General features: G+C 44.2%; 1 protein-coding gene across 3 annotated transcripts in view; it reads right to left on the bottom strand.

Annotated features, from left to right (window-relative positions):
* Positions 1–24,353, bottom strand: part of CAPZB (capping actin protein of muscle Z-line subunit beta) — a 133,356-nt gene extending 109,003 nt beyond the window's left edge. For 2 of the 3 annotated variants that reach the window (XM_075018135.1, XM_075018136.1), the window contains exon 1: positions 24,233–24,353. In XM_075018135.1, coding sequence (XP_074874236.1) covers positions 24,233–24,235 — 3 coding nt within the window. In that variant the 5' untranslated portion in view covers positions 24,236–24,353. Of the gene's footprint in view, positions 1–2,664; positions 2,691–24,232 lie in introns of those variants that run through there. The other variant, XM_075018137.1, reaches the window with a different exon arrangement.
* Between the last annotated feature and the right edge of the window lie 968 nt (positions 24,354–25,321).

Genomic DNA, 25,321 nt, shown 5'->3' with positions numbered 1-25,321 from the left:
TGCTGTTGCACCAGTCAGAAGGGTCCTAGTGCCACCAGAACATACCAGTACCAGGTTGACCCCATCCATTGGGCATCAACCCCAGATCCCTCCCTTTTCCAGCACCCTCCAAGCACAGGTGTTCCCCCTGCAATTCTCCATTGTCCATCATCCTTCCATCCACCTACTCACACCAGATTTCAGCTTTTTATATTTTATAACAGGTTACAGGGGGCCCATACAGGCTGATTTGCCCAAGGACAGCCTTGCCAATAATATAATCTCTCAATGGCATTCATTGAAGTATTCCAATAGAGCATACCTAGAGCATTTTTAAACACATCTTACAAGTATTAGCCATATCCCAGTCCCTTTCACCATCACACCAATCTTGTAAATCCAATCCAGACTATACCAATTAATACAGTGACCATATCTCCCCATCCCAAATACGGCACACGGAGATATGGGGGGCTGGGAGGAGTGGCTCCTTTTCTGTCCAGCCGTCCTGAGCCAAGGACTCACAAATACATGGGTCAAGCAGGCAGGGGGCTGCCAGAAAGCAGCAGGGAGGGGTCTCCGGCCAGCTGCTCCCCAGGTGCCAGGAGAAGCCAAGGCACCCTGGCCAGGTGAAAGGTGTTCACTGCGTGCTCCAGGGACCCACAGGGTAGCCAGAGCGAACCAGCAGGGTGGGGGCAGATCACTGTTCCCAGGAAGCTCATGGCAGCGCCATCCTGTCTGCGAGGAGCAGTCCCACAAGTGGGGGGGCCAATACCTTCACGGACCTGCCAGACCCCAGAGAAGAGCCCCAGGCCCCACCACAGCACCATCATCCCAGTCTGGAGCTCTGCTGCTTCTGCCTGCACCACCACACCGCACATCCCAGGAGCTCTGGCTGTCTGGGCACCCCCACAGGCCTCTGGGAGCCTGGCAGCTCAATAGGGAGCTGACCCCAGGGCAGGGCTGCCCAAATGCGTGGCAGGCCAGGCTGGGTACATCGCACCCTGCAGCTGCCCACACAGGAAAGTCCACAGCAGGCCACGCATGCAGGGCCTTTGGTGTGTAGTCTGCACTTAGTATATGGTTCAGGTTCCTGGGCTCTGCTTCTTTCAAGTTCTTCTAACTCCACTACTTTCTTAGACAGTCCCTTCTCTCCTACCCGTGTTTACATACTCCTTTAAATTCTGTACCTCCTGTTCTTTCTCCTTTGACATTCTGCTTTTCCATTCCATCTTCTTATTCTGTTCCTTAATCCTTGTATCCCAGTAATCTGTACCCAGCCTTGGCTTCAGTGACCCCCGGGCAGCATGTGGCCCTCACTCCACATTAGGCTGGGCACTGGTCATCCTGAGCCCTGAGCAGCTTGCAGGGCTGCTGGATGGTGCAGAGCCACAGAAAGTGGATGGGATGCCCTTCAGGCTGGCTCTGTGCAATGCCTGGGACTCACTGCCTCCTGTGCCAGAACTTCATGGGTGGGATCCCAGCCTCCCTGAGCCAGCTGGGAAGGAGGAGGCAGCCACCACCCCCTATGTCCCAACACTTCATCCCTTCTGCAAGGCCCCACTGCTGGCCCTCTAGGAGAAAACGAGTACCTGCACTCCAGCCAGCAGCTGTGCCTGTGCATCAGCAGGGGGCCAAATACGGGGATATTAACCCCTGTGGTAAATTAAGTTGGGATGCCTTTCTGGCACCCAAAATACAGGGCTGTCTGGCCAAAAGTGGGGCAAATGACCACCCTACCAATGAGTACTGAGTTCAGGATACTCCTCATTACTGAAAGTCTTCAGGCAGATTAGACAAGCTGAAAGATGACAGAGCAGGGTGCTGGCCCTTGACCTCCTTTGAACTTTCGTACAGCCATGGGCCAACATGGTCTTCATTAATAGTTTAGATATTTGTGACCATGTTCAGTAATGCTTGTATTTAAAGCATTATGCTGTTGCATTTATACTGTAGGTGGGACCTCAACCTAGATGAAAGAGCAAGTGCTGAATACCTGCTTGAAAGATTTCAGATGAAAAATAAAATAGTTGGACTGCAAATTCTAAGCAGAAGTTTACTTTTAAGTGTTGAACTGCCACATGACTCTTCAACTTAACTGAAACAAAAATTAAATACTTTGGTATACTGAGTACTGGCTATGCTGCTGTCTAGGGACTGTCCCACTTTGCTGATAAACTATTGTTAGGAGAAACAATCCACTGACAGATTGTCACTTTTAGGAGGTCATCTGCTCAAGAGACCATCTCCATTAGTGGTCCGCTCTGACCTCTCAAGAAACAATTATTGGGGGGAGGGTGAGAGGAGAATAGTTCTGACATAACCTGGGGCTCTCAGAGGGCCTTCAGCCATTTCACAGAATCACCGACAGAATCACAGAATCCTAGGGCTGGAAGGGACCTCAGGAGGTCATCTAGTCCAGCCCCCTGCTTCAAGCAGGATCAACCCCAACTAAGTCATCCCAGTCGGGACTTTGTCAAGCCAGGACTTAAAAACCACTAGGGATGGAGAATCCATCACCTGTCTAGGCAACACATTCCAACGCATGTCATCTGGATGCAGACCGAAGCATGGGCACAGAGATTGGCTGATGAGATCAGCAAAAGCGTATTCTCAGAGGTTTGGCACCTCTACAATGACCATAAGATACAACATTCACTGGATAGCATGAACAAGAAGACATACTTGAGAGGTTCTAGTCTTCTAAGAAGAGCTACAGGAAACAGAATTGGGATATTGCATGCCTGCTTCCAGGGCCCTCACGTGGGAACAGTCTGCCAAGCCTACAAGGAGAGGAAATGGCTCAGATTACACCGCCCTCAGTGTACTGATCATACGAAATACTATCACCATTTCAAACTGATCATCATAGGTGTGGAACTGAGGATGAAAATAGTGCTGCCACACCCCCTCCCTGGCTTGAAGAGGTTTCCATTATATACAGGGTTTACAATTTTGCTTCAGTGAATCTCAGCACCCCCACTAGAAAACTTGTTCCAGCATCCCTGCTGATTCTGGTGCATGAGTATGTTCAATCCAGGTAAGAGAGATGGTGATGGCAGTCTCTAATGTGCCAACCTAAAGTAACTTCTTGTTAAGTTCAGTCAAGTATGCTCACAGTGGTACTGGAGTTTGCTATCTAGGGGTTCTCCTGGATCCTTGATGGTTTCTTCACGGACAACTACATCATCCAAATTTTTGTTTGGTAGATTAGTCTTTAGGAGATGTGGCTCCTACCAATTATTCAGGCCTCATTAACTTCAGACTGGATTACTGCAGTGCACTTGACATGCAACAGCACCTACTTGTAAAATGCAGGTGTGGGGACTGCAGCAGCTTCCACTTAATGTCCTGGTGAAATTCAAGCTGTTTGTATTGATGAGATAAGTGGTTTGAGTTCCACATCTGGAGATGGGACTCATTGTCATGTAACTCATTAGGGATAAACAAATCTCTAGATGTGAAAATCGGAGGAAGTGCATTGGATGATGGAATTTGTTTCCTGCCTCGGACAATAATCATCCAAGTCTTTTTCTGAGGTAAATTAAGAGGGGGTGAAGTTGATGAGGATTAACTGATTCTCTCAGGACTGTTAACTTGACACATTGCCTGTGTAAGCACTATTGTCGTACTTGTATAAGAAGTTCCACTGACTATTTCCTCCTTCTCCTTCCCTCTCACCCTCCCTTGCCGCCCCCCCGCAGCCTTCCCCTGGCAGATGTATAGGGCAAGATTAAAGATACAGGCCACCACACATTTTTATAATTTCCGCTACAAGAAAGAGAACTGATTGAGAGACTTCATGATAGATTTCAGAGGGGTAGCTGTGCTAGTCTGTAGCCACAAAAACGACAAGTATCAGAGAGGTAGCCAAGTTAGTCTGTATCTTCAAAAACAACAAGTCCTGTGGCACCTTATAGATTTACAGATATTTTGGAGCATCAGCTTTGGTGGGCAAAGACCCACTTTGTCAGATGCATGGGGGGGGAGGGTAATCAGAGAATGATTTAAAGAGAGAGTCTCAGTTCAAGGGGAGGGCCAGAGTTGACAGGGTCTATTCAGTCAGGGTGGATGTGGCCCATAATTGGCAATTAATGTGGAGTTGTGAACATCAAGGAGCAGAGCAACTGTTTTTGTCATGGGCCAACCACTCCCATCAGCCTAACACCAACCACACCACCAGGGGCATCCCCTGACTGAACTCATGCATCCCCGCTGAATGAACTGACGTGATTTCTCCTCTCTTGATGTTCACAACTCCACATTAACTGCTGAAATGAGTTTATAAACTCCAAGAAGTTTATTCTCCAATAAATCTGTTAGTCGATAAGGTGCCACAGGACTTATAGTTGTTTTCAAGATAGATTACGTTATTTACAGCCCAGCCTATCCCAGGAATGTATGTATGTCTTAATTTTCCAAACGGCTTTAGCATATGCATTGCCTAAGGTACATGATTGGGAGTAGCCTCACACTTCCCTTTTTGCTTCTAAAATCCCCTTTCTGAAAACTGTCATATTGCTTCCTTCCCCCCACCACCCCCGCATCATAAAAAGGAAGGTATTTTGGCAAAACAGCCTGTGGAGTTTATGCACCATATCCACAAGAGGAAACAGTTTGCAGAACCACCTTCCTGACCTTGTCAGCCCTTTCTTGAACCTTGCCATTGCCTTAATCTCACTCTGTCAGACCATTTCTCAGTTTCCATCCACACACATACCAGAGCAATGGCTCCTAATCTCCACCCTCACTTTGTGCTTTTCACTGAACAATCATTCATTTCCTGTCCATAAGGCACTTATTGCTTCTAATCTGAAGAAAACCACTTCTAGAAATCCTTTGTTCACACTTAACTGTTGCCCTATGTAAGCTCTTTAGGTATAGAACATATCTGAGGCTGCCTCCACACTATGAGAAAGTCAAATTTATTAATATCAATATTGTAACTAATTTATAAATTTGATTTTTGACTATCCTCACCTCCCCAGGCACACCTCACAAAGTAAATGTATTGCTGCCACACTCAACTGGCAAACATGTACTGTTGTAGTACATTGTGGGAACCTATCCCACAGTTCCATCATTCCCACAGCATTCTGGGTATGCTTGCTGGTCTTTGACATTGTCTTCCCACATTGCATTATCTTCATTCCCCTCCCGCGTTAAGCAAATGTCCACTTTTCTAGTCGGAAGGAAAAGTAGGGTATCAACAAAGATGGCAAAGTTAACTGAAATCTCTTTTCTTCTGTAACTATCAAGGATTTCATAAAAATCAGCAAGTGTGTGTCTTTTCAACTGGCCATCCACAGATTGTCCATGATTTCATCAGATCCTGAAAACTACACAAGGACCCTGAAAAACTTGAAGAAAGAATTGATATAGCAAAGTTTTTGAAAAAAAGAGTTGCTGAGGACAAGGTATTTGGCTTCCCTGTTCATTATACAGCGTCTGTGCACATTCTATGTTCTCAACTGGCCATCCAGTGACTGTACCCTCTCTCTTGAGAAAAACAAAGCAACTGGGAAACAGTCTTACATGCTACTTTTCAAAATCAGGTAACTCATCAACAGGTACCCTGTATGTAAGTAGTTTTATGGGCATTACCCATGGAGCCCAACTTGTGTGCAAAATAAACTGTACATGCTGCGAGAATCTACTTACAGAGAAAGGTTACTGTATTAACTTTCCTGTACTGTGCTACAGTGCCTTCTGGTAGATTTGGGTGAGACTGAATCAAGTGTGCAATCAATTGACTACACTTGCAGTTTGGGTAATTTGTCTCTTGAACATTAATACCAATGACACACTATACAGTAGTCCCTCAAGTTCTATGAGGGTTGTGTTCCCACTCACCCTCACATAACTCAAATTTCTTGTAATTTGGGGGGGGTAGCTTTCTTCCCTGGTGGAAAGCATGTTCAGCAGCTGGGGAAGCAGCAAGAGCACTTGCAGCTCCTTTTGAAAGGTAAGTCCTGAGTTTGGAGGTGGGGTAAGACCAGTTGGGGAGGGTTTGGGCTGCAAGGGTAGCAAGGGAGCAGGGGTGAACCAGAGCAGCATGTGGGGGAGGGAGATGAGCTGGAGCCATGAACAGGGGAAGGCGGGCTGAGTGGAATTTTGAGTTGCGCTTAACTCTCATTAAACACAACTCAAAATTGCACATTTTGAGGGTTTACTCTATAAATCAATACTGGATACATATGCCAGGACTTCATTTTCATTCTTTCAACATTACTGAACAATGTACAGAACTCTACCAGGTTCTGGGAGACCTTCATAGTTTCCCAGGACAATTGATCATGAAAATGGAATCTTTTACTCCTTTTGCCTCAACTACAGAAAAAAAATGGACACTGAAACAGTTTTAAAGTATCTTCCATACAGAAGATAAACATTTTTCTGACAGGATTGAATAAAAAACCCCTTCAACTTGTTGCCCAGTATGCTGATCATGCCACTGACACCTGCCTTCCTGCTCTGTCAGGCTTCCAATCCTCTGGCCTGCTGGACCAGATTCTCTGGTCTTCCCCAACCAAACCACAGGGTTAGGGTTACCATGCCTCATCACTCCCAGAGCAACACAGACACTAAACCAAGTCAGCTCCAAGAGCCTTCAGCACACAGAAAGCCAAGCCCCAAATGGGACTAATACCCCAAACAAATCCATCTTACTCTGTGTAAACGGTTTGCACACAGACACCTCATTAGGTCAGCTCAACCCTCCTTTTCAATGGAAGAGGGATATGAGCAGTGGCTGCATTCTTCTGCCCCCTGTATAATAACAATTTTCACTGGGCTTGACAATACACACACTTTGGTTGCGTCCACACTACCACCCTCCTTTGAAAGAAGGATGGTAATTAGGGTGTTGGGAGTTTACTAATTAAGTGCTGTGCTGCATACGAAGCACTTCATTAAGCAAATTCCCCCCCATGGCAACTTCGAAGTTTTAAACTTCAAGCACCGGCTCACCTCTAGCCACCACTCACCCACTGGTACTTTGAAGTTGCTGTGGGGGACGGGGGGCCGCGGGAATTTGCTTAATGAAGTGCTGCATATGCAGCGCAGCACTCCATTAGTGAACTCCCAACACCCTAATTACCATCCTTCCTTCAAAAAGGAGGGTGGTGGTGCAGACAGATAAAAAGCAGGATTTAAGTGACTGCAAGTGAAAGTGATCAGTTACTAAATTAACATGAACAAAAAATGCTTTTGAGTTCTAACGTACTAAAAAACTTGTTACATGCACATTCTTACCCTAAACAGTTGTTCTAAACTTTTCATAAGCTAAGCAGCCTCTTAGCTTGGGTCCAATCCTACCCCCACTCAGTATTAGATGTTTCCAGCAGTCGTCTTAGGTGGTGAGTGCTGTGGAGAAAATGATCTCTCCACGTCAGGTAACTCCCATTTTTAGTTTTCACCAACTTCACATCCCTCCTTGCCCCCACCTTGAATGAGAAATCATCAGATGCAAAATGCATTTCAGCATTAGGTGGCCTAGCCACAGCTCTTTCCACCGCCAATCAGGTTGGGCTTACATGGCAAATGAGGCTATTCACGGGTCATTCACTTGATCAAAGAGCCATACAGGTTCCAGGGGGGAAAAAAAAAAAAAAAAGCAGCAAAGCAGTCAAGTAGCACTTTAAAGACTAACAAAATAATTTGGTGAGCTTTTGTAGGACAGACCCCCTTCTTCAGACTATAGCCATAGGAGAACAGACTCAATATTTAAGGCACAGAGAACCAAAAATAGTAATCAAGGTGAACAAATCAGGAAAAAAAAAAAAAAAAAAAATCAAGGTGAGCCAATCAGGTACCAGGGCATTAGTGATGGCCCTTCTTAGAACATTTAGAATTAACAGATCCATACTTCCTATTTCTAACTTATATACAAGAACAAAAAAAGTGCTACTTTACTGCTTTTGTTTTGATAGTATACAGACTAGCACGGCTTTCGCTCAGTTCCTTATATATAAGAAGGATACATGCCCAGAAAGAATACACAGATTCAGACTAACTGTAAAATTAAAATGTTACATGACCCATTTAGCATAAAACATCTTTGAGTAATGTATAATCATAAGCCAATTTTCATAAAGCTTGGAGGGTGGAGTGGTGGGGGGGAGGGACATGACAGTTAACAACTGCTAACAAAAAACTCAGTTACACTACTGGCACACATTAGCCACACTAGGTCAGAATGCCTTCTTGAGCCAGTTCTTTTTGAAAAACTGTACCTAACACATCTGAAAATGCTCCATATATTTGTTAGGCTTTGGTAGGAGCTAGATACACAACTCATCAGATCTCTGCTATCAAAGAAACTTATGTTAGTTGTATGTGGTAAGGAGCAGCTGTCACCCTTAAAAAGAAGCCGAAGACCGCGAGAGAGTGGGCTTTAGGCAGTCCATTGACAAGAAAACTATCATTTAAAGTGCTGCTTTCTAGAGACCACAATTGTTAACACTTTTCAGCTGCACTAACATATGTAACCAGGCTAGCAGCACCAATATTAAGGTGCTACCTAGAACTGTTCCATTACAAGACCGTATTTTCAATTACTTACAACAACTTTGCCAAACTAAGTGGTCCGGCTGAAGTTTTCCATTGCAATCACCTGCCGCAGACTGATTTTTTATTGAAGTTAGAGCTAAAATTCTTCAGCTATTTCTGGGAACAAAATTCAAGATAGATATGGTTTTGCTCTTATCAAATTCTGGGAACCTTTTGAGAGTTTCCTGTGCCACCATACTTTGAAGCAGGAACTTGGCATTTGGCAGGCAAGTAGCCTTTGTGACAGGGATGTTTCTTCTGCCATACTGATGAAAACCCAAATTCAGACAGTGACAAGCTTCTGCAAAAACAGCAGTTACCATATCTTCAGTACTAGGGAGAGTTTTGCAGCTGAATGCCCTGAAGAGTCTAGCTGCACTAGACACACTCCAAGGTAGACAAGACTGAAGTTCTGGTCAGCTAAGGCTGGGCCCTAGAACAGAGAGAGAGAGGGGATTTCTTTAGTGTACGCCACACTCAAAATTTAGTCTGAAAGTAGAGGAGACAAGAACCAGAGCCACACAAGGGGTGAGAAAGCAGAGGGCTAGGAAATGCTATAAATTAAGGTCAAATGTAATTAAAGCCCAATAAAAAGCTGTATATAATGCACAGTATTTGGGGGCCGGGGAATGGAAATTCAGGTTATATAATCTCCAAATTGAACAGTAACAGAGAGGTAGGAGGTAGCCATGTTAGTCTGTATCCTAACAAAACAAACAAGCAGTCATGTAGCACATTAAAGACTAACAAAATAATATATTAGGTGATTGGCACTCAAATGGTTATGGATTTTTTAAACCTTTGCCTGTAAATGTAGATAAAAACCACTCATCCCTCTGGGATCTTTTATGCACACGTGGATTACAATTAGTGATGAGTAACAGAAAAACCTACGAAGAAATTAACAGTAATGTAGTTGGGGCAGGGTTTGAATAGTGTACAGTAAATAAGGTACAGTGAAAATTGTTAAAGCTGATATGTATAAAACAGCGAGCTAATTTTTTGCTAAAATCTGTTGAAAACCCAACCAAGCCAGCTACCTGTTGGAACATAAGAATTTTTCTCCGAGATTGATTTATTCCAAACAAACACTTACCTAGAAAACAGCAGTTAATTTTGGTACTTATTTTCACAATAGACACTGACATTCCCACAAAGTTTTAAACAAAAAACTGAACACAAAAGGCCTCATTTCTTAAACATAATCATGGTACCGAAGATATTAACCTACATTAGCTAAGAGCTGGTATTAGCCAGCTGCTGTACACCTTTACTCTGGAACAGGTCTTGGACTCTTGACTTTGTTTATTAGCCACAACCTGGCTTTTTACTTTAAAAAAGTAGAAGTCTTAACTTCACTCATGAGGTATTTTTCAGGTATTATTTTGAGCCACTCACTTAACACTGGAAGCGGTTACAATAGATACAATTTCATCTTCTGCCAAGTTTAAGATTGACTAACCGATTTAACTAATTTCAAATAGCTATGTGATGTACAGTTTGATCTCTGCAAAGCCCTTGTGATACCTACAAGACCTCACCTAAAAAAGAGAGGCCCTTAACTACATAGATTTTGAGCATTCCTCCCAGAGGATATTTTGTTAGGTATTCAGTCGCTTTTGTGCGGGTTGGTCAGTTGCTAGTGCTGCAAAGATTAGAGGAAGTGTACCCTGTGCATTAGGTAACACTTAGCCAGCTACCCTATTTAGTCAGTTTCCTGTTGTGTTTTGTGTGTGGTGGGGGGAAGGGGTGCTCACACAGCAGCCAAGGAGGGAAACTTCTATATACAGAGACTGTACAACCAAAAAAAGATTGTCAGGGGAATTTGTTGCTCATAAAGCACTCAAAAGTTCTTTTTACAAATTTCAAGCGGATTATGTTTTAAAATGAGGTCCCTTTGGTTCTTACTTTCTGAATTCAGTTTGTCATCTTGATATAAAAATCATACCCCCTTGCAGCGAAAACAAAGCCTTTTAGAAGTAAATAAGCCACAACTACTCTGGATTTTTAGGCAATTTAGTCTTATTGCAACTGTAGAGAATATGGATTCTAAAGCTTAAACATATGGAAAAGAAAATTATGCTTTTACTTCTCTTAGTGCAGGGGACAGAATATATGTATGTTCACACTTACAGAAAATTCTGTAACTCAGGTCCTGTACAACTCAATTTGCAAGAAGTGTGAGCACAAGACTGAATGACACCACTCTCAGAAGACATAAGACCTTGCTGAACCTTTGGCCATTATCCTTGAAGGCTCTTGGAGATCGGGGGAGATACCGGATGACTGGAAGAAGGCAAACAGTGCACATCTTTAAAAAAAGGAAAGAAGGACAATCCAGGGACCTATAGACCCGTGAGCCTTACCTCAATCCCTGGGAAAATAATGGAGGGACTCCTTAATGAATCCATTTTGAAGCACTTGGAAGAGGGGAAGTGATCAAAAGTAGCCAACATGGATTCACCAGGGGCAAGTCCTCCCTCACCAATCTGATCAGCTTCTATGATGAGGTAACAAGCTCTGTGGACATGGGGAAGAAGTCAGTGGATGTGATACACCTTGACTTCAGCAAGGCTTTTGATAATGGTCTCCCACAACATTCTTGTCCATAATTTAAGGAAATAGGGATTGGATCCTTGGACTACAAGATGGATAGAAAGCTGGCTTGATGGTCGGGCCCAACAGGTAGTGGTCAATGGCTCAATATCTGGATGGTGGTCTGTTTCAAGCAGAGTGCCGCAAAGCTCGGTTCTGGGGCCGGTGTTATTCAACATCTTTATTAATGATCTGAATGAGGGACTGGATTGCACCATCAGCAAGTTTGCGGATGACACAAAACTAGGGGGAGAGGTAGATACGCTGGAGGGTAGAGAGAGAATCCAGAGGGACATGGATAAGTTGGAGGACTGGGCCAAAATAAATCTGATGCGGTTCAATAAGGAGAAGTGTAGAGTCCTGCACCTGGGGCGGAAGAATCCCAAGCATTGTTACAGGCTGGGGACCGACTGGCTCAGCAGCAGTACGATGGAAAGGGACGCAGGGGTTATGGTGGATGAAAGGCTGGATATGAGTAAACAGTGTGCCCTTGTAGCCAAGAAAGCTAACGGCATACTGGGGTGCATTAGGAGGAGCATTTCGAGCAGATCTAGGGAAGAAGTTATTCCTCCTTGGCTGTGTCTACACGTGCACGCTACTTCGAAGTAGCGGCACTAACTTCGAAATAGCACCCGTCGTGGCTACACGCGTCGGGCGCTATTTCGAAGTTAACTTCGACGTTAGGCGGCGAGACGTCGAAGTCGCTAACCTCATGAGGGGATCGGAATAGCGCCCTACTTCGACGTTCAACGTCAAAGTAGGGACCGTGTAGACAATCCGCGTCCCGCAACGTCAAAATTGTGGGGTCCTCCATGGCAGCCATCAGCTGGGGGGTTGAGAGATGCTGTCTCTCCAGCCCGTGCGGGGCTCTATGGTCACCATGGGCAGCAGCCTTTAGCCCAGGGCTTCTGGCTGCTGCTGCTGCAGCGGGGGATTCATGCTGCATGCACAGGGTCTGCAACTCGTTGTCGGCTCTGTGTATCTTGTGCTGTTTAGTGCAAGTGTGTCTGGGAGGGGCCCTTTAAGGGAGCAGCTGGCTGTTGAGTCTGCCCTGTGACTCTGTCTGCAGCTGTGCCTGGCACCCTTATTTCGATGTGTGCTACTGTGGCGTGTAGACGTTCCCTCGCAGCGCCTATTTCGATGTGGTGCTGCGCAACGTCGATGTTGAACATCGACGTTGCCAGCCCTGGAGGACGGGTAGACGTTATTCATCGAAATAGCCTATTTTGATGTCGCCACATCGAAATAGGCTACTTCGATGTAGGTTTCACGTGTAGACGTAGCCCTTATTTGGCACTGGTGAGGCCACATCTGGAATCTTGTGTCCAGTTTTGGGCCCCCCAGTATAAAAAGGATGTGGATTTGCTGGAGCAAGTTCAGTGAAGGGCAACAAAAATGATTAAGGGTCTGGGAGCACAAGACCCATGAGGATAGGCTGAGGTATTTGGGCTTGTTTAGTTTACAGAAGAGAAGACTTAGAGGTGATTTAATAGCAGCCTTCAACTTCCTGAAGGGGAGCTCTAAAAAGCAGAGTGAGAAACTGTTCTCAGTGGTGTCAGATGGCAGAACAAGGAGTAGTGGTCAGAAGTTGAAGAGGGAAAGGTGTAGGTTAGATATTAGGAAAAACTACTTCACCAGGTGGGTGGTGAAGCACTGGAATGCATTGCCTAGAGAGGTGGTGGATTCTCCATCCCTTGAGGTTTCAGTCCCGACTGGACAAGGTCCTGGCTGGGATGACTCAGTAGGGGTTGATCCTGCTTGAAGCAGGGGGCTGGACTAGATAGCATCCTGAGGTCCCTTCCAGCCCTATGATTCTGTGATATGTCTACACCACTGTTTTCCATCCATGTGCAGAATAAGTTTGTGTGCACCAAGGCATCTGTAATGTGCACCACCAATATAAATACAAAACCTAGCTGTGGGTGCTCTGCTAATCAGCTGGGCAGTGTCTGAATTTCTCCTGAGCCACACAAGTACACAGCTTACAGGGAATACTGGTCTACACCAGGGGTAAGCAAACTTTTTATGCTGGGCCCACTTTTCATCCCTGGAATTAACACGGCCCTATCCCCCATCCTGTCTAACGTAATCCAAATTTACTGACATTTCAGTTACGTTCATTTAAAACCTTGCAGCATATGTAAGAAAATATGTAGAATGTAAACACTATCAGTATAAAAAGGTTGAACAAGCATACCTAAAAACAGTAAGCTATGTCAATGTTTTTAATGAGATCTAAGAGCCTGGAGACCCAGCAGCCAATTTGCTGTGCCCACCCCCTTAAATTTCTCTCTCGCATACACACACTTTGTGCACACCTGGTCTACACTACTATTAAACCCCCAAGGTAGGGCCATGCCAGCTAACTCAAACTTGCGGGGCATAGGGCTGTTGAGATACAATGTAGACTCCAGGCTCATGATGCAGCCCAAGCTCTGGGGCCCCACCATCATCACAGGGTATGAGAGCTCAAGCTTCAAACCCTGCCCAAAAGTCTACACTGTAACACCACCCAAGCCCCATAAATGACAGTCAGCTGCCGTAGGCACACGACAGAAGTCTAACTGCTAGACATACCCAAAGAGTCCACAACTTTACACCTGCTTGGAGTGTCGCCTTAAATGCCTTCCATTTTAGACCTTGTTATGTGACACTAATGAGCCATGAGAGCGCCACATAAGTCTGATCCTATTCTGTCAGATTGCTTAGCACAAACTACTGCTTTCACAAGCAACAGAATGGCAATGAACTCATCTTCATTTCATATTTGGAACCTGGTTTCCATTGATTGCCCTAGGAACAAACGTCAATTTGGGTTTGCAATTCAGAGAAGAGAAACAAAAAAGCAACTTATTTCCCACTAACCTGCTGTTTTATAGGATGCTGGCTAAAGCATCATAAAGTTATGTAAACATAACGTATGACCTTTGGTAGAGGTATCCAAAGAGATAAGCTAAAAAAAAAACTGGACAAAACTGAATTCTAAACTTGAAACAATACCTGAGTAACATCTTGTTCAGCTGCCAAGTGGCAACGTAAAGAGCTTTTAATGCTCCACCACACCCCAGAATGCTTTATTTCCAAGAAAACCTGCCCTGATCATATCTCATTTCTTTTTTACAAGTCACTTCGGCAGGCTGAGGGCTCTACTTGCTGTACTGCCTGGTGTACGACACCACAAATCAGCAGAATAATCTGACTGGCAAACAAGTTTCTGGACTATCAGTCCAACCATCTTCACAATGCAATTAAAAACTGCTTTATCTAGCCCTTCACAGACAGATGGACCATGAGTGTCATGACACAAAGTGGAAGAATAAAATTTAAAATAAGCCCTGAGTACCCTGTTAAGTGAAAAACAGCATCCGCTTCAGTTTCACCTCTACCTAAGAGATTGGGCTTGTGCTAATTGAAACATGAGAAAACACCACACTTTAGCATTGTACATTACATTTTAATTCATAGAAAGACAAAAGAAACTACAGTTTGTTGCAAAGCAGTACCCATGAAATTTCAATCAATCATTCATCAACTAGCAGTGTGCCAGTTTATCATCTATCCTCTCAGCAAGTGTGTGTCATTCGCTGGGGGGTGGGGGGGAAGAGGTGTGTAAAGGAGGCCTAAATTCCCTTATTTCTGGACAACCTAATGAAACACCTTAAATTTTTGGCCAAGCAATAAATTTGCTCTTAGTTTAATATCTAGAACACCCCTCCTTACCAGCACCATCTCTGAACCAAGTCAGCCAATTATATCCAGCCACTATATAGGGTGGACAACAGAGCTACTTGATCAGTCCAGTTCCAATTAACACATTCATTGCTACGCAACTGATATTTTCCTCCACTTTACAGTTCTGCCCCCCTTTTAGTTAAATTCCAATAAGGTCTAGCTCAGTGGTTCTTAACCAGAGGTATATGTACCTCAGGAATACACAGAGGTCTTCAAAAGGAATACATCAACTACTTAAGTTATTTGCCTAATTTTACATCAGGCTGCAGAAAAAGCACTAATGAAGTTAGCACAAGCTAAAATTTCATGCAGAGTTCTTTATACTACTCCATATACTACACACTGAAACTTAAATACAATATTTATATACCAATTGATATTAAGCTTACTTGGTAAAAAAAATAATTTTTCAGGAGGTAATATTCTGTGACTTTTGTATTTTTAGGTCTAATTTGTAAGCCAGCAGTTAAGTGAAGTGAAACTTGGGGCATGCAAGATGAATTGAACTTCTGAAAAGGAGTACAGTCATCTGAAGAGGTTAGGAGACAGCAGTACAGATAATAGTTTCATTGTCTGTGCGATAGAATTCCAGCAAAAAGGATAGTATCAAACTTCAGCCACCAATCTGTAGTAATGAAAGGTTTTCAATTCTATCATGTACCAATACAAAATTAACTGGGGAAGGCAAGTAGCTGCAAGTACCAGCTAAACAAGACCATCTCCTTAAAGAATAAAATATGCTCTGGATTACAAAGGGTCTCTCGCCACTCCAGAGTTAACCTTGACACTTGCTCAGGTGTGGCCCCAACCTCTTTCTGTCCTCATAGGAAAGTCTATCACTTGTGGTGCTTCCAACTAGGATTGGCGTGCAGAGCAGGAGGTATAGTTTGGAAAATAATTGGAGATACATTTACCTGAGAACTGGAAGAAACCCTGGCAGGTCATCTAGTCCAGTCCCCTGCCCTCTTGGCAGGGCCAAGCGCCATCTCTAAATGGCCTCCTCAAGGACTGAACTTACAGCCTGGGTTTAGGCAGGCCAATGCTCAAACCACTGAGCTATCCCTCCTCCCTCCCCTTATTCAGGTAGATAACCTATGTTCCCTATAAGCTAGACTGGGTAACAAGGCGGCTTTCTACAGGCACTTTAACAAATAAGTGGGTTATTCGAGAAGGTGTGGGGCCGTCACTGGATGAGAAAGATAACCTAGTGACAGATGATGTAGGAAAAGCTGAAGTACTCAATTCTTTTTATACCTTAGTCTTCACAGACAAAGTGAACTCCCATACTATGGTCATAGACAATGCAGTATGGGAAGGTGGAGGGCAGCCATCTGTAGGGAGAGTACAAGTTCTGAGCTATCTAGAAAAACTAGATATACACAAATCCATGGGTCTGGATTTAATGCACTCGAGGGTACTGAGGGAATTAGAAGATGTCATTGCCAAACCTTTGGCCATTATCTTTGAAGACTCTTGGAGATCAGGAGAGATCCCAGATGACTGGAAAAAGGCAAATGTAGTGCCCATCTTTAAAAAAGGAAGTAAGTACAATCCAAGGAACTAGACTGGTCAGCCTTTCCTCAATCCCTGGGAAAATAATGGAGAGAATCCACAAGGAATCCTTTTTGGGGCACTTAGAAGAAGGGAAGTGATCAAAAGTAGACAACTTGGATTCACCGGGGCAACTCCCACCTGACCAATCTGATTAGCTTCTATGATGAACTAGCAGGCTCTGTGGACATGGGGAAGTCAGTAGATAGGATATTATATTCCTTGACTTCAGCAAAGCTTTTGATAATGGTCTCCCACAACATTCTTGTCCATAAGTTAAAGAAATATGGATTGGATCCTTGGACTATAAGATGGATAGAAAGCTGGCTTGACAGTCAGGCCTAACCAGTAGTGGTCAACGGCTCAATATTTGGATGGTGGTCAGTTTCAAGCAGAATGCCACAAGGCTAGGTTCTGGGGCAGGTGTTGTTCAACATCTTTATTAATGACCTGGATGAGGGACTGGATTGGACCCTCAGCAAGTTTGCGGATGACACAAAACTAGGGAGAGAAGTAGATACATTGGAGGGTACAGAAAGAATCCCACATGACCTGGATAAATTGGAAGACTGGGCCAAAAGAAATTCTGATGCAGTTCAACAAAGAGAGGTTTAGAGTCCTGCACCTGGGGCAGAAGAATCCCAAGCACTGTTATGGGCGGAGGACCGACTGGCTAAGCAGCAGTACAGCAGAAAGAAACTGAGGGGTTATGGTGGATGAAAGGCTGGATATGAGTAAACAAGAAGGCTAACAGCATACTAGGGTGCATTAGGAGGAGCATTTCGAGCAGATCTAGAGAAGTGGTTGTTCTCCCCTATTTACTACTGGTGAGGCCACCTCTGGAATACCATGTCCAGTTTTGGGACCCCCAGTATAAAAAGGATATAGATGTGCTGGAGCAGGTTCAGTAGAGGGCAATAAAAATTATTAAGGGTCTGGAGCACAAGACCTATGAGAAGAGGGTGAGGGATTTGGGCTTGTTTAGTTTACAAAAGAGAAGACTTAGGGGTGATTTAACAGCAGCCTTCAGCTTCCTGAAGGGGAGCTCTTAAGAGGAAGGTGAGAAACTGTTCTCAGTGGTGTCAGATGGCAGAACAAGGAGTAATGGTCAGAAGTTGAAGAGGGTGAGGTGTAGGTTGGATATTAGGGAAAACTACTTCACCAGGCAGTTGGTGAAGCATTGGAATGCATTGCCTAAAAGGGGTGAATTCTCCATCCCTCGAGGTTTTTAAGTCCCAGCTTGACAAGGTCCTGGCTGGGATGACTTAGTAGCGGTTGATCCTGCTTGAAGCAGGGGGCTGGAGTAGATGACCTCTTGAAGTCCCTTCCAGCCCTATGATTTTACTGGTGGTGTGCATTCACACTTTCTTTGGTGCACATATTTATTCTAGATATGGATAGAAAAAAAATCTGCACATGGATGAAAAAGATCAGAGGAAATATTGCTGGTAATCCATCCACGGTGGAGTGAAGATTCTGAAACACCACCCCTCCACATGTCTGAGTTGGAAACTCCTTTGCTGAAGTAGTGCTGGCCATGCAGCATCTTCTGCTTGGATGGGTGGAGTCACGGAACTTTCTCCTTTAGCACAAACTGCAGTGCATATGAAAAGGGAGGCCTCAACCAGTCCAAAAGAGAGGCAGCATCTCCCTTCCCCACCTGTGCCTCCCAAGTGAGGGCATGTGTGCAGAACTTGCCATTACTAGCTCAAGCAGAGAGAGGTCCACAGCTGGCTAGAGCCACAGAAACAGGGCATGCCCACCAGAACCCTTATATTGTGCAAAGTCTGTTTCTCAAATGAATCTGTGTTATGGCCACTATTTTACCTGTTAAATATACCATACTAGTGAGCCTTGTGATATGGTTATTTGAAAGTGTCATATATACAATAAATATTTTCAATACAAAGAATGTTTTAAAAGCTTCCTATAACAATCTCTTATGCCCCTAAAGTAGTCATGGTACCCACGCTTCACTTACTTAAAGCCCCAGATTGCCTTACCCTGCGCAGGGAGTTGTGTTAGGTGCAGCCCCACACAAGAGACTAAGGAAAGGCTTCAGATATACTTACATCAGAAACTGGAATGCCTCTGCTGTGAAACATTATACTGAAGCAGCACCTCAAAGCACAACTGAGATTTGATGCAATATCCTAAATTACTGGAAAGAGAATTGACTATTACCTGTTACATTTCACCTGCCAATTACCACTATCATTAAAATGAAACCCAAGTACAGTAAACTTTCATATCTGGCAGCCCTGGGACCAGGTGGTTGCCAGAGATTCAAATGTTCTGGATAATGCAGAGGTACACCTAAACTCAACACTAAACCCAACACTAAAAGAATCAGATATTTTATCTACCAACTGTACTATTGTACACTGGAAACTTACACACTAGACCCACAACTTAGGTGGGGTTGCGCTCTTGCAACCCCCGTGTAAGTTAGGTTTCCCACACAATGCAGGGGACCCAGGAAACTGACAAGGTCCAACCCTGTTCAGTTTCCTGGCTCCAGCAACCAGAGAGGAGCCAGGGACCAGCCTAGCTCTGGCTCCCCTCCGCTTGTGGAAGCTGGGAAACTGATCAGCACCAGTACTAGTCAGTTTCCTGTCTCCCCACCACTCTAGTCTAAAACTTTAATTGTGAGCATCCAAACTTCAGCACAGATCATCTCTCTCTTGCCCTGGAAATGTTTGTGGCTTGCAGGCTCTATGCACAATGAAGCAGTGCAGGGTTTTTCATTCCCCAGAGCACCAGACAAGGAACATAAGGGCAAAGGAGCAGTTTTCTTTTCCTATGCTCTTACTAAGTTCACCTCTTGAGTCTTCATATCACATTCCTCATCCAGTTCTCTTTCAGTGTTCCGTGTAAGCTGAGTGCTTAGATGGCCACCCAGAAGAGAGCGCTCACAATTGTCAGTGTTGTTTCTACTGGTGGTGCACATCCACACATACCTTGGTGCACAAAATTTATTCTGCACATGGATAGTAAAAAAGTCAGGGACAACATAGAAGATTTCTAAACAAAAACAAAAACAAAAAAACTTACTTTGCTATCATCTCAGTCTATTCCATGATGGATTAGGAATTCTAGATACTCCCCACACAGAGTGCTTCCTGGTTTAAAAACCAAACCAAAAACAAACAAACCTTACCCATTCCTGCACCTTTTCAGGCAAGTATATGATATTTGATTTTGATAGCGTACCACAGCTGAACATCTGCACACCACAAAAACATGGAAGTGATAAAGGAAGTGATGGACAACTTTTAATTAAGTTTCATAGACAGTTAATTTTATTGCTCAGAAGTCACTGAGCAAACAGGTACTCCATCTTATTTTATTCACATCACTATGAACAAGACTGTCTGAATGGATCCTGGGCTAGATGGACCTTCGGTCTAACCCAGTAGGGCCAGTCTTCAAACAGTGGCCAAGGTCAGGTACCCCCCGAAGGAATGAACATTGTCCATTGCCAACTTATTTAAAAAAAAAAAAAAAAAAAAAAAAAATAGACTCTTGGAGAACCATTCCTACCCATCCTGGCTAACAGTCACTGATGAACCTACCCTCCACATATTGTATCTAGTTCTTTTTTGAACCCTGTTAAAGTCCTGGTCTACACAATGTCTTCTGGCAAGGCATTCCACCGGCTGACTGCACGTTGGTAGTTTTATTGGCTAATAACTTCATTTGGTGGGCCCTAGTTCTTCTTATGTTATGGGAATAAATAACTTTTCCTGCTTTACTTTCTCCATGATTGTATAAACCTCTATCATATCCACTTCATCCCCCACCCTGAGTCTCCTCTTTTCTAAGTTGAAAAGTCCCAGGCTTTTTAATCTTTCCTAATATGGCAGACACCCACACCTAATAATTTTATTGCCCTTTTCCAAAGCCAAGATCTCTTTTGTTTGAGATGAGGTGACCATATTTGCATACAGTAGTCAAAATGTGGGCATACCATGGAATTAGAGGCAATAAGATATTCTGTCTTGTTCACCATTCCTTTTTTAATTATTAAAATTAACAGAGAGGGAGCCATGATAGTCTATATACTATCAAAACAAAAAAGCAGTCAAGTCGCACTTGACTGAAGCGGGTCTGTCCCATGAAAGCTCACCTTACAAATTATTTTGTTAGCCTTTCAAGTGCTACTTGACTGCTTTTTTGTTTTGATTAACATTGTTTGCTTAAACATAGGCTCTGTTTTCACCTTGACTACCACAAGATTGCATTGACCTCATAGTTAAGGTGGGCATCAAACACCTTTCGTAACTCCAGAAGACATTTGCCTAAGCACCTCAAAATTAATGCTGTAAGGGTAGATTATCTAGTGAACTGCTGATTCTATATCAAGTGAGAAATCTTTAAAAAAAAAAAAAAAAAAGTCAAGTCACTCTTGCACCACTTTTAAAGCAATTTATGTGACCTGATCATCATATATGAAACTGTAGTAGAGAAATTCAGGTAGCCATGGAACCTAATTCAAGGAAGAGCAGACCATTTTTGATTTTTTTGGGCATAACAGCACTAGAGTAAAAGGAGAATATAGATGCAGGTGGTCAGACAATATTCAAAGCTAAACATCTGTCTAGTCAAACCTAAATTGTACTGATATGCTGCATGGTCAATCCTTTTAATAGGCCCAGATGCCACTAACTTCTCTCCCCTCCCACCCCCCGCCTCCGACCTCAAATTATCGCACCCTTTTGGAAAAAGAAACAGCCGAGCTGGCTTTTATATTCAAATTCGGCACATTAACACATGGTTTAAATCATGATGGGAACTTTCTGAGTCACTATAGGGGCTCGTCTGCACACTTGGCTCAATCTAATTCTTGACCTTCCCCTCCCCCCGCCCCCCGACCCCTCCACTCTCTGATTTGCTCACCTTCATTATCTTTTTCTGATTTGTCCTCCTTGCTTACTGTTTTTGGTTCTCTGTGCCTTAAATATTGAGTCTGGTCTAGTCTGGCTATGGTCTGAAGAAGTGGTTCTGTCCCATGAAAGCTCACCTAATAAACCATTTTGCTAGTCTTTAAAGTGCCACTTGACTGCTTTTTCTTTTGATAGGCATTTGTCTGTGCAATTACAGCACTAAAATGCTCGAAAAATAAAGCCTAAATTCAATATTACACTATGTATTTACTTTTACAGCTGGATAATGAATAGTCATGCCTGAATTACCCTGGTTTAGAGAATGAATTATTCTGCAGATCACAACAGTAGAACAAGCTAAACAAGAAGGCATTCTGTACTAGGATGTGTCACTGGAACTATAAGAACATAGTATATGTTTAAATTGTTAAAAACTAAAAGTTGATTTTCAAACTGTTGAAAATTACCTTGATCAGAAGTAAGTTAATTAGTTTAACTTATATATGCACATTTCATGCGAGTTAAGATATTTCTCAAAGCTTGAGGTACAAAGGAATAGGCAGAGGGCATGGAATACATAACCTACAATTGTAGGTCTTCAATACTACATGATGGGGTTGAACAAAGGGTGAACTTGGGGCTAGAGATCAATTCCAGAGTTTGGGAAAGTGACTTAAATAGTACAGATTTTTTTCCCCTCATTTGCACAACAATGGTTTGTTCACAGCTTCACAAACCAAGAGTTATTTATCAAGTAGGCTGCTGTGCAGGCACATTGCCTTTCCCAGAAATATCTTCAGCTACGTAGAATAATACACCAAAAAACGCCTACTCCAGTGCCCCCAGTGTTATACCAATGCATCACTGGCCCTACATAGTGCTTTCTGAGCTACCTCACATATTGTAACAGATGACTCGCCAGCAATGAATCATTAGACCACATAAATTGATATTTAACTTTCAAAATTGACTCATTTTTGTTTACTCTTCTTTGCATGAAGTATACACCGTAAAAAGGCATGTTTGTGAGCACAATCGAATTTACCTACCAGCTACCTTGCACATTATCTTTGGAATTTACGTACTCTGACAAGAAATTTTTATTTTAAAGGCATGACTGGATTGTAACCACTGAGGCCTCTAAAACTACTGTGACATAAAAGAAAAACATTTTTATTGTACAGCAGGTACACACCTCATTACCAAGTGTTTAGAATAAAAAGAGGAGATTGTGCCTTGACATACTAGAAAGCTTCAGTGAAGGCTTCAAATGCTAATAGTGCATAGAAGTAGTCCCCAAAACAGAAGTTAATTCTACAATATTTAAGATAGCACCCACTAACAGTGTCTTCTCCACCAGTCTTCATACATCTATACTAGTTCTCTTTGCACTTTCAAATGCAAGTCACTCTGCCACCACTTTGGAGGAATCAGTCTCACACTCTGAGGAGTGCAGAGCCATCTTTCAGCCATGACACTTCATTCCTTCAGTGGGGCTCTTCACAGAAATGAGAGTCTGTCCTGGCAAATTTGACTACTGCATCAGATCTTTGGTCACTGTTACCAGTCTTGTGCTTGTTTATATCTGAATTATCTAATATAATCCATTAAGAGTACGTTACTGTCCATTTCAAACAAAATGTAACAAGTTGTAAAATAGATTAAATATTTTATCCCATTCACTAAATGGATCTCATACAAGACTAAGAAAACAAATTCAGTCATGACAGTCTTACAAGTGTGCAGAATTTTCCTGTATCTCACAAACAGTGCAAAGTACAGACCTTCCTAGGAGCAGGGATAAACTGATCTTTCAAAATGTTTTCAGTTCTTAATATGATGACTTTTTAGTCCACTTTAAATACAGAAGTATGTGTGTTTTGCTAAGAAGCCCAAGCTTTAAATTGACAATTTGAATTCGGCAGGTAGTAACCATTTAGCCAGATGTCTTTAAGAGTTACTACTATATAATCACAATACCTAATTTTGAAAGTTACAGCAACATAAGTTACTTTTGTTCTTCAATAAGCAGACATCACACTTCCATTTAACACACACACAATTACAGGTCAAGGTTCAAAAAAGACACACTCACCATGCCAGACATTATAAGTGCACAATCCCCAATTATATTCCTTTTAAAAGCTTGGGCAGCCACCCAGCAGATTAGCAGAACACCCACAATGAGCAGCATGTGTTTCTACTGGTGGTTTCTAATTTATTCAACCCATAGGAGGAAAAGATTAAAGGAAACGCTCCCCAGCTCAGCATCCACCACACAACATTCAGTTTTTAGAGATTTTTCTTAGTCCTCCAAGCTTTTCCCCTTACACCACCACAAAGCCCTCGAAACACCCGCTAACGCACCTTTCTGTCACCAACAAATCGCACTGACAGACCACCTCTCCCTCACCCCTCTCACTCTCAGGCCTGAAACCATTCCTCCACGTTCCACCCTCCTCCCCACGGAGCCGGCTTGCCTCCCTGCATATCATCATGCAAGCCAGGAACCACCTGCTCTCCAAGCCTCCCCGAATCACTACCCAACCCGGCTACAACCCTTCCCGCGCTCCTCTCCAGCCACGACATCCGACCTCTTACCTCCCCTCCCCAGCCGTGAGCTTGCTCGGCGCCCAGCGAGCCCCTACTCGCTCTGCCCAGGAGCAGGAAGCACAACTGGCCCTACCCGCCCAGCACACCCAGTCCGGGCCAGACCACTAGGAAGAGAGGGGGAGTCCGAGCTGCCGGGGGAAAGACGTGACCAGGGCGAGAGACTGGGCAGCAACGGACCGTGCGACGAATGAGGGGAGGGGAGACAGAACCCAGCAAGGGGCGACAGGCACCGGGTGCCCGCGGGAAGGGAGCACCAGCGACGGGGTCCCAGAAAAAGAGTGTGGGCAATGCCGCTCCGACGGCCTCGAGCTCCAAGCTTCTCCTACCATGATGCCTCCGCTGGGCTGGGCTCTAGCAACAGCGGCAGCTCCCCGTCCCGTCCGGTATCTCTCTGAGCCAGGCCGCAGCCGTGCCACTTCCGCCGTGCCCGTTGCCTGGGACTGCACATCCGGGTCACTATAGCCCGGCCCCGCCCATCACCTCCTTCTAACCAATTAGAGCGCAATTCGCTGGCTATCGCCAAGTATGGATAGCAGCACGCTGCGTGCCGGCGGGGGGAAGGAGGAGCTAGAAGTGGGAGAGACCATTCTCTCCGAGGGGGAGGGGTGAAGGGCCCAACCAAGACAGAACCCGAGGGATGGGGTTGCGAAGGAACCTCCCGGAGGATGACAGGGAGAAAGGGGAACAAACATGATGAGGGGAAGACACGGGGCAGGAGGGAGCAACCACCTGCAAGAGCCTGGGGGGAGCCGGCCTGCTGAGGGGAGGAGCGAGCCAAGGAGTGACCAATCAGGACAGGGAAGAGGAGAGGCCAATCGGAAGTGAATGGGCGGCCCAACCCAAAGGCAAAGGGGCGTGCTGATTGGGGCTGGCGGGAGGGTGGGGGCCATTTCATTGGCGTGGGCCTTGACCTTGTGGTGGGCGGTCTTGTTCTCGTACCTGTCTGCCCGCGTCGGTGCGTGTGGTTAGAGTGGGCTCAGGCTTTTCACTGCAGTCAGGGCTAAGGGCCTTGATAACAACTGAAAAATGTTACAAGAGTATTGTAAAGTCGCCCTCAGACTTTAAGCACTGGGCAAAGAAAAGTTGCTCATGCTGCTGGGATTTGATCCCGGCGATCCTCATGCTAGTGGTCTTTAATTACATGATCACAAGCCATTTTTCCCCACAAGAACAAGAAGTCCTTTGGCACCTTATAGATTAACAGATATTTTGGAGCATAAGTTTTTGTGGGCAAGGACTCGCCACAGGATCTCTGCCTCGTGGGATGAGAGTGATCATGGAGAAAGCATCCATTAGGGTTGCAAACTTTTTCAATCAGAGAAATCAGGCGCCATTAGCAGTAACAGCATCAGGTCCAACCGGTTGGAAAAGTTGGCAACCCTATTAAATATTTTTAGACTTACTGTTTAATGTGT

This window comes from Carettochelys insculpta, chromosome 23 (genome assembly GCF_033958435.1).
Source record: "Carettochelys insculpta isolate YL-2023 chromosome 23, ASM3395843v1, whole genome shotgun sequence".
Taxonomy (NCBI): Eukaryota; Metazoa; Chordata; order Testudines; family Carettochelyidae; genus Carettochelys; species Carettochelys insculpta.
Note: the sequence above shows the minus strand (reverse complement) of the source record. Positions and strands in the feature narration are given on the sequence as shown.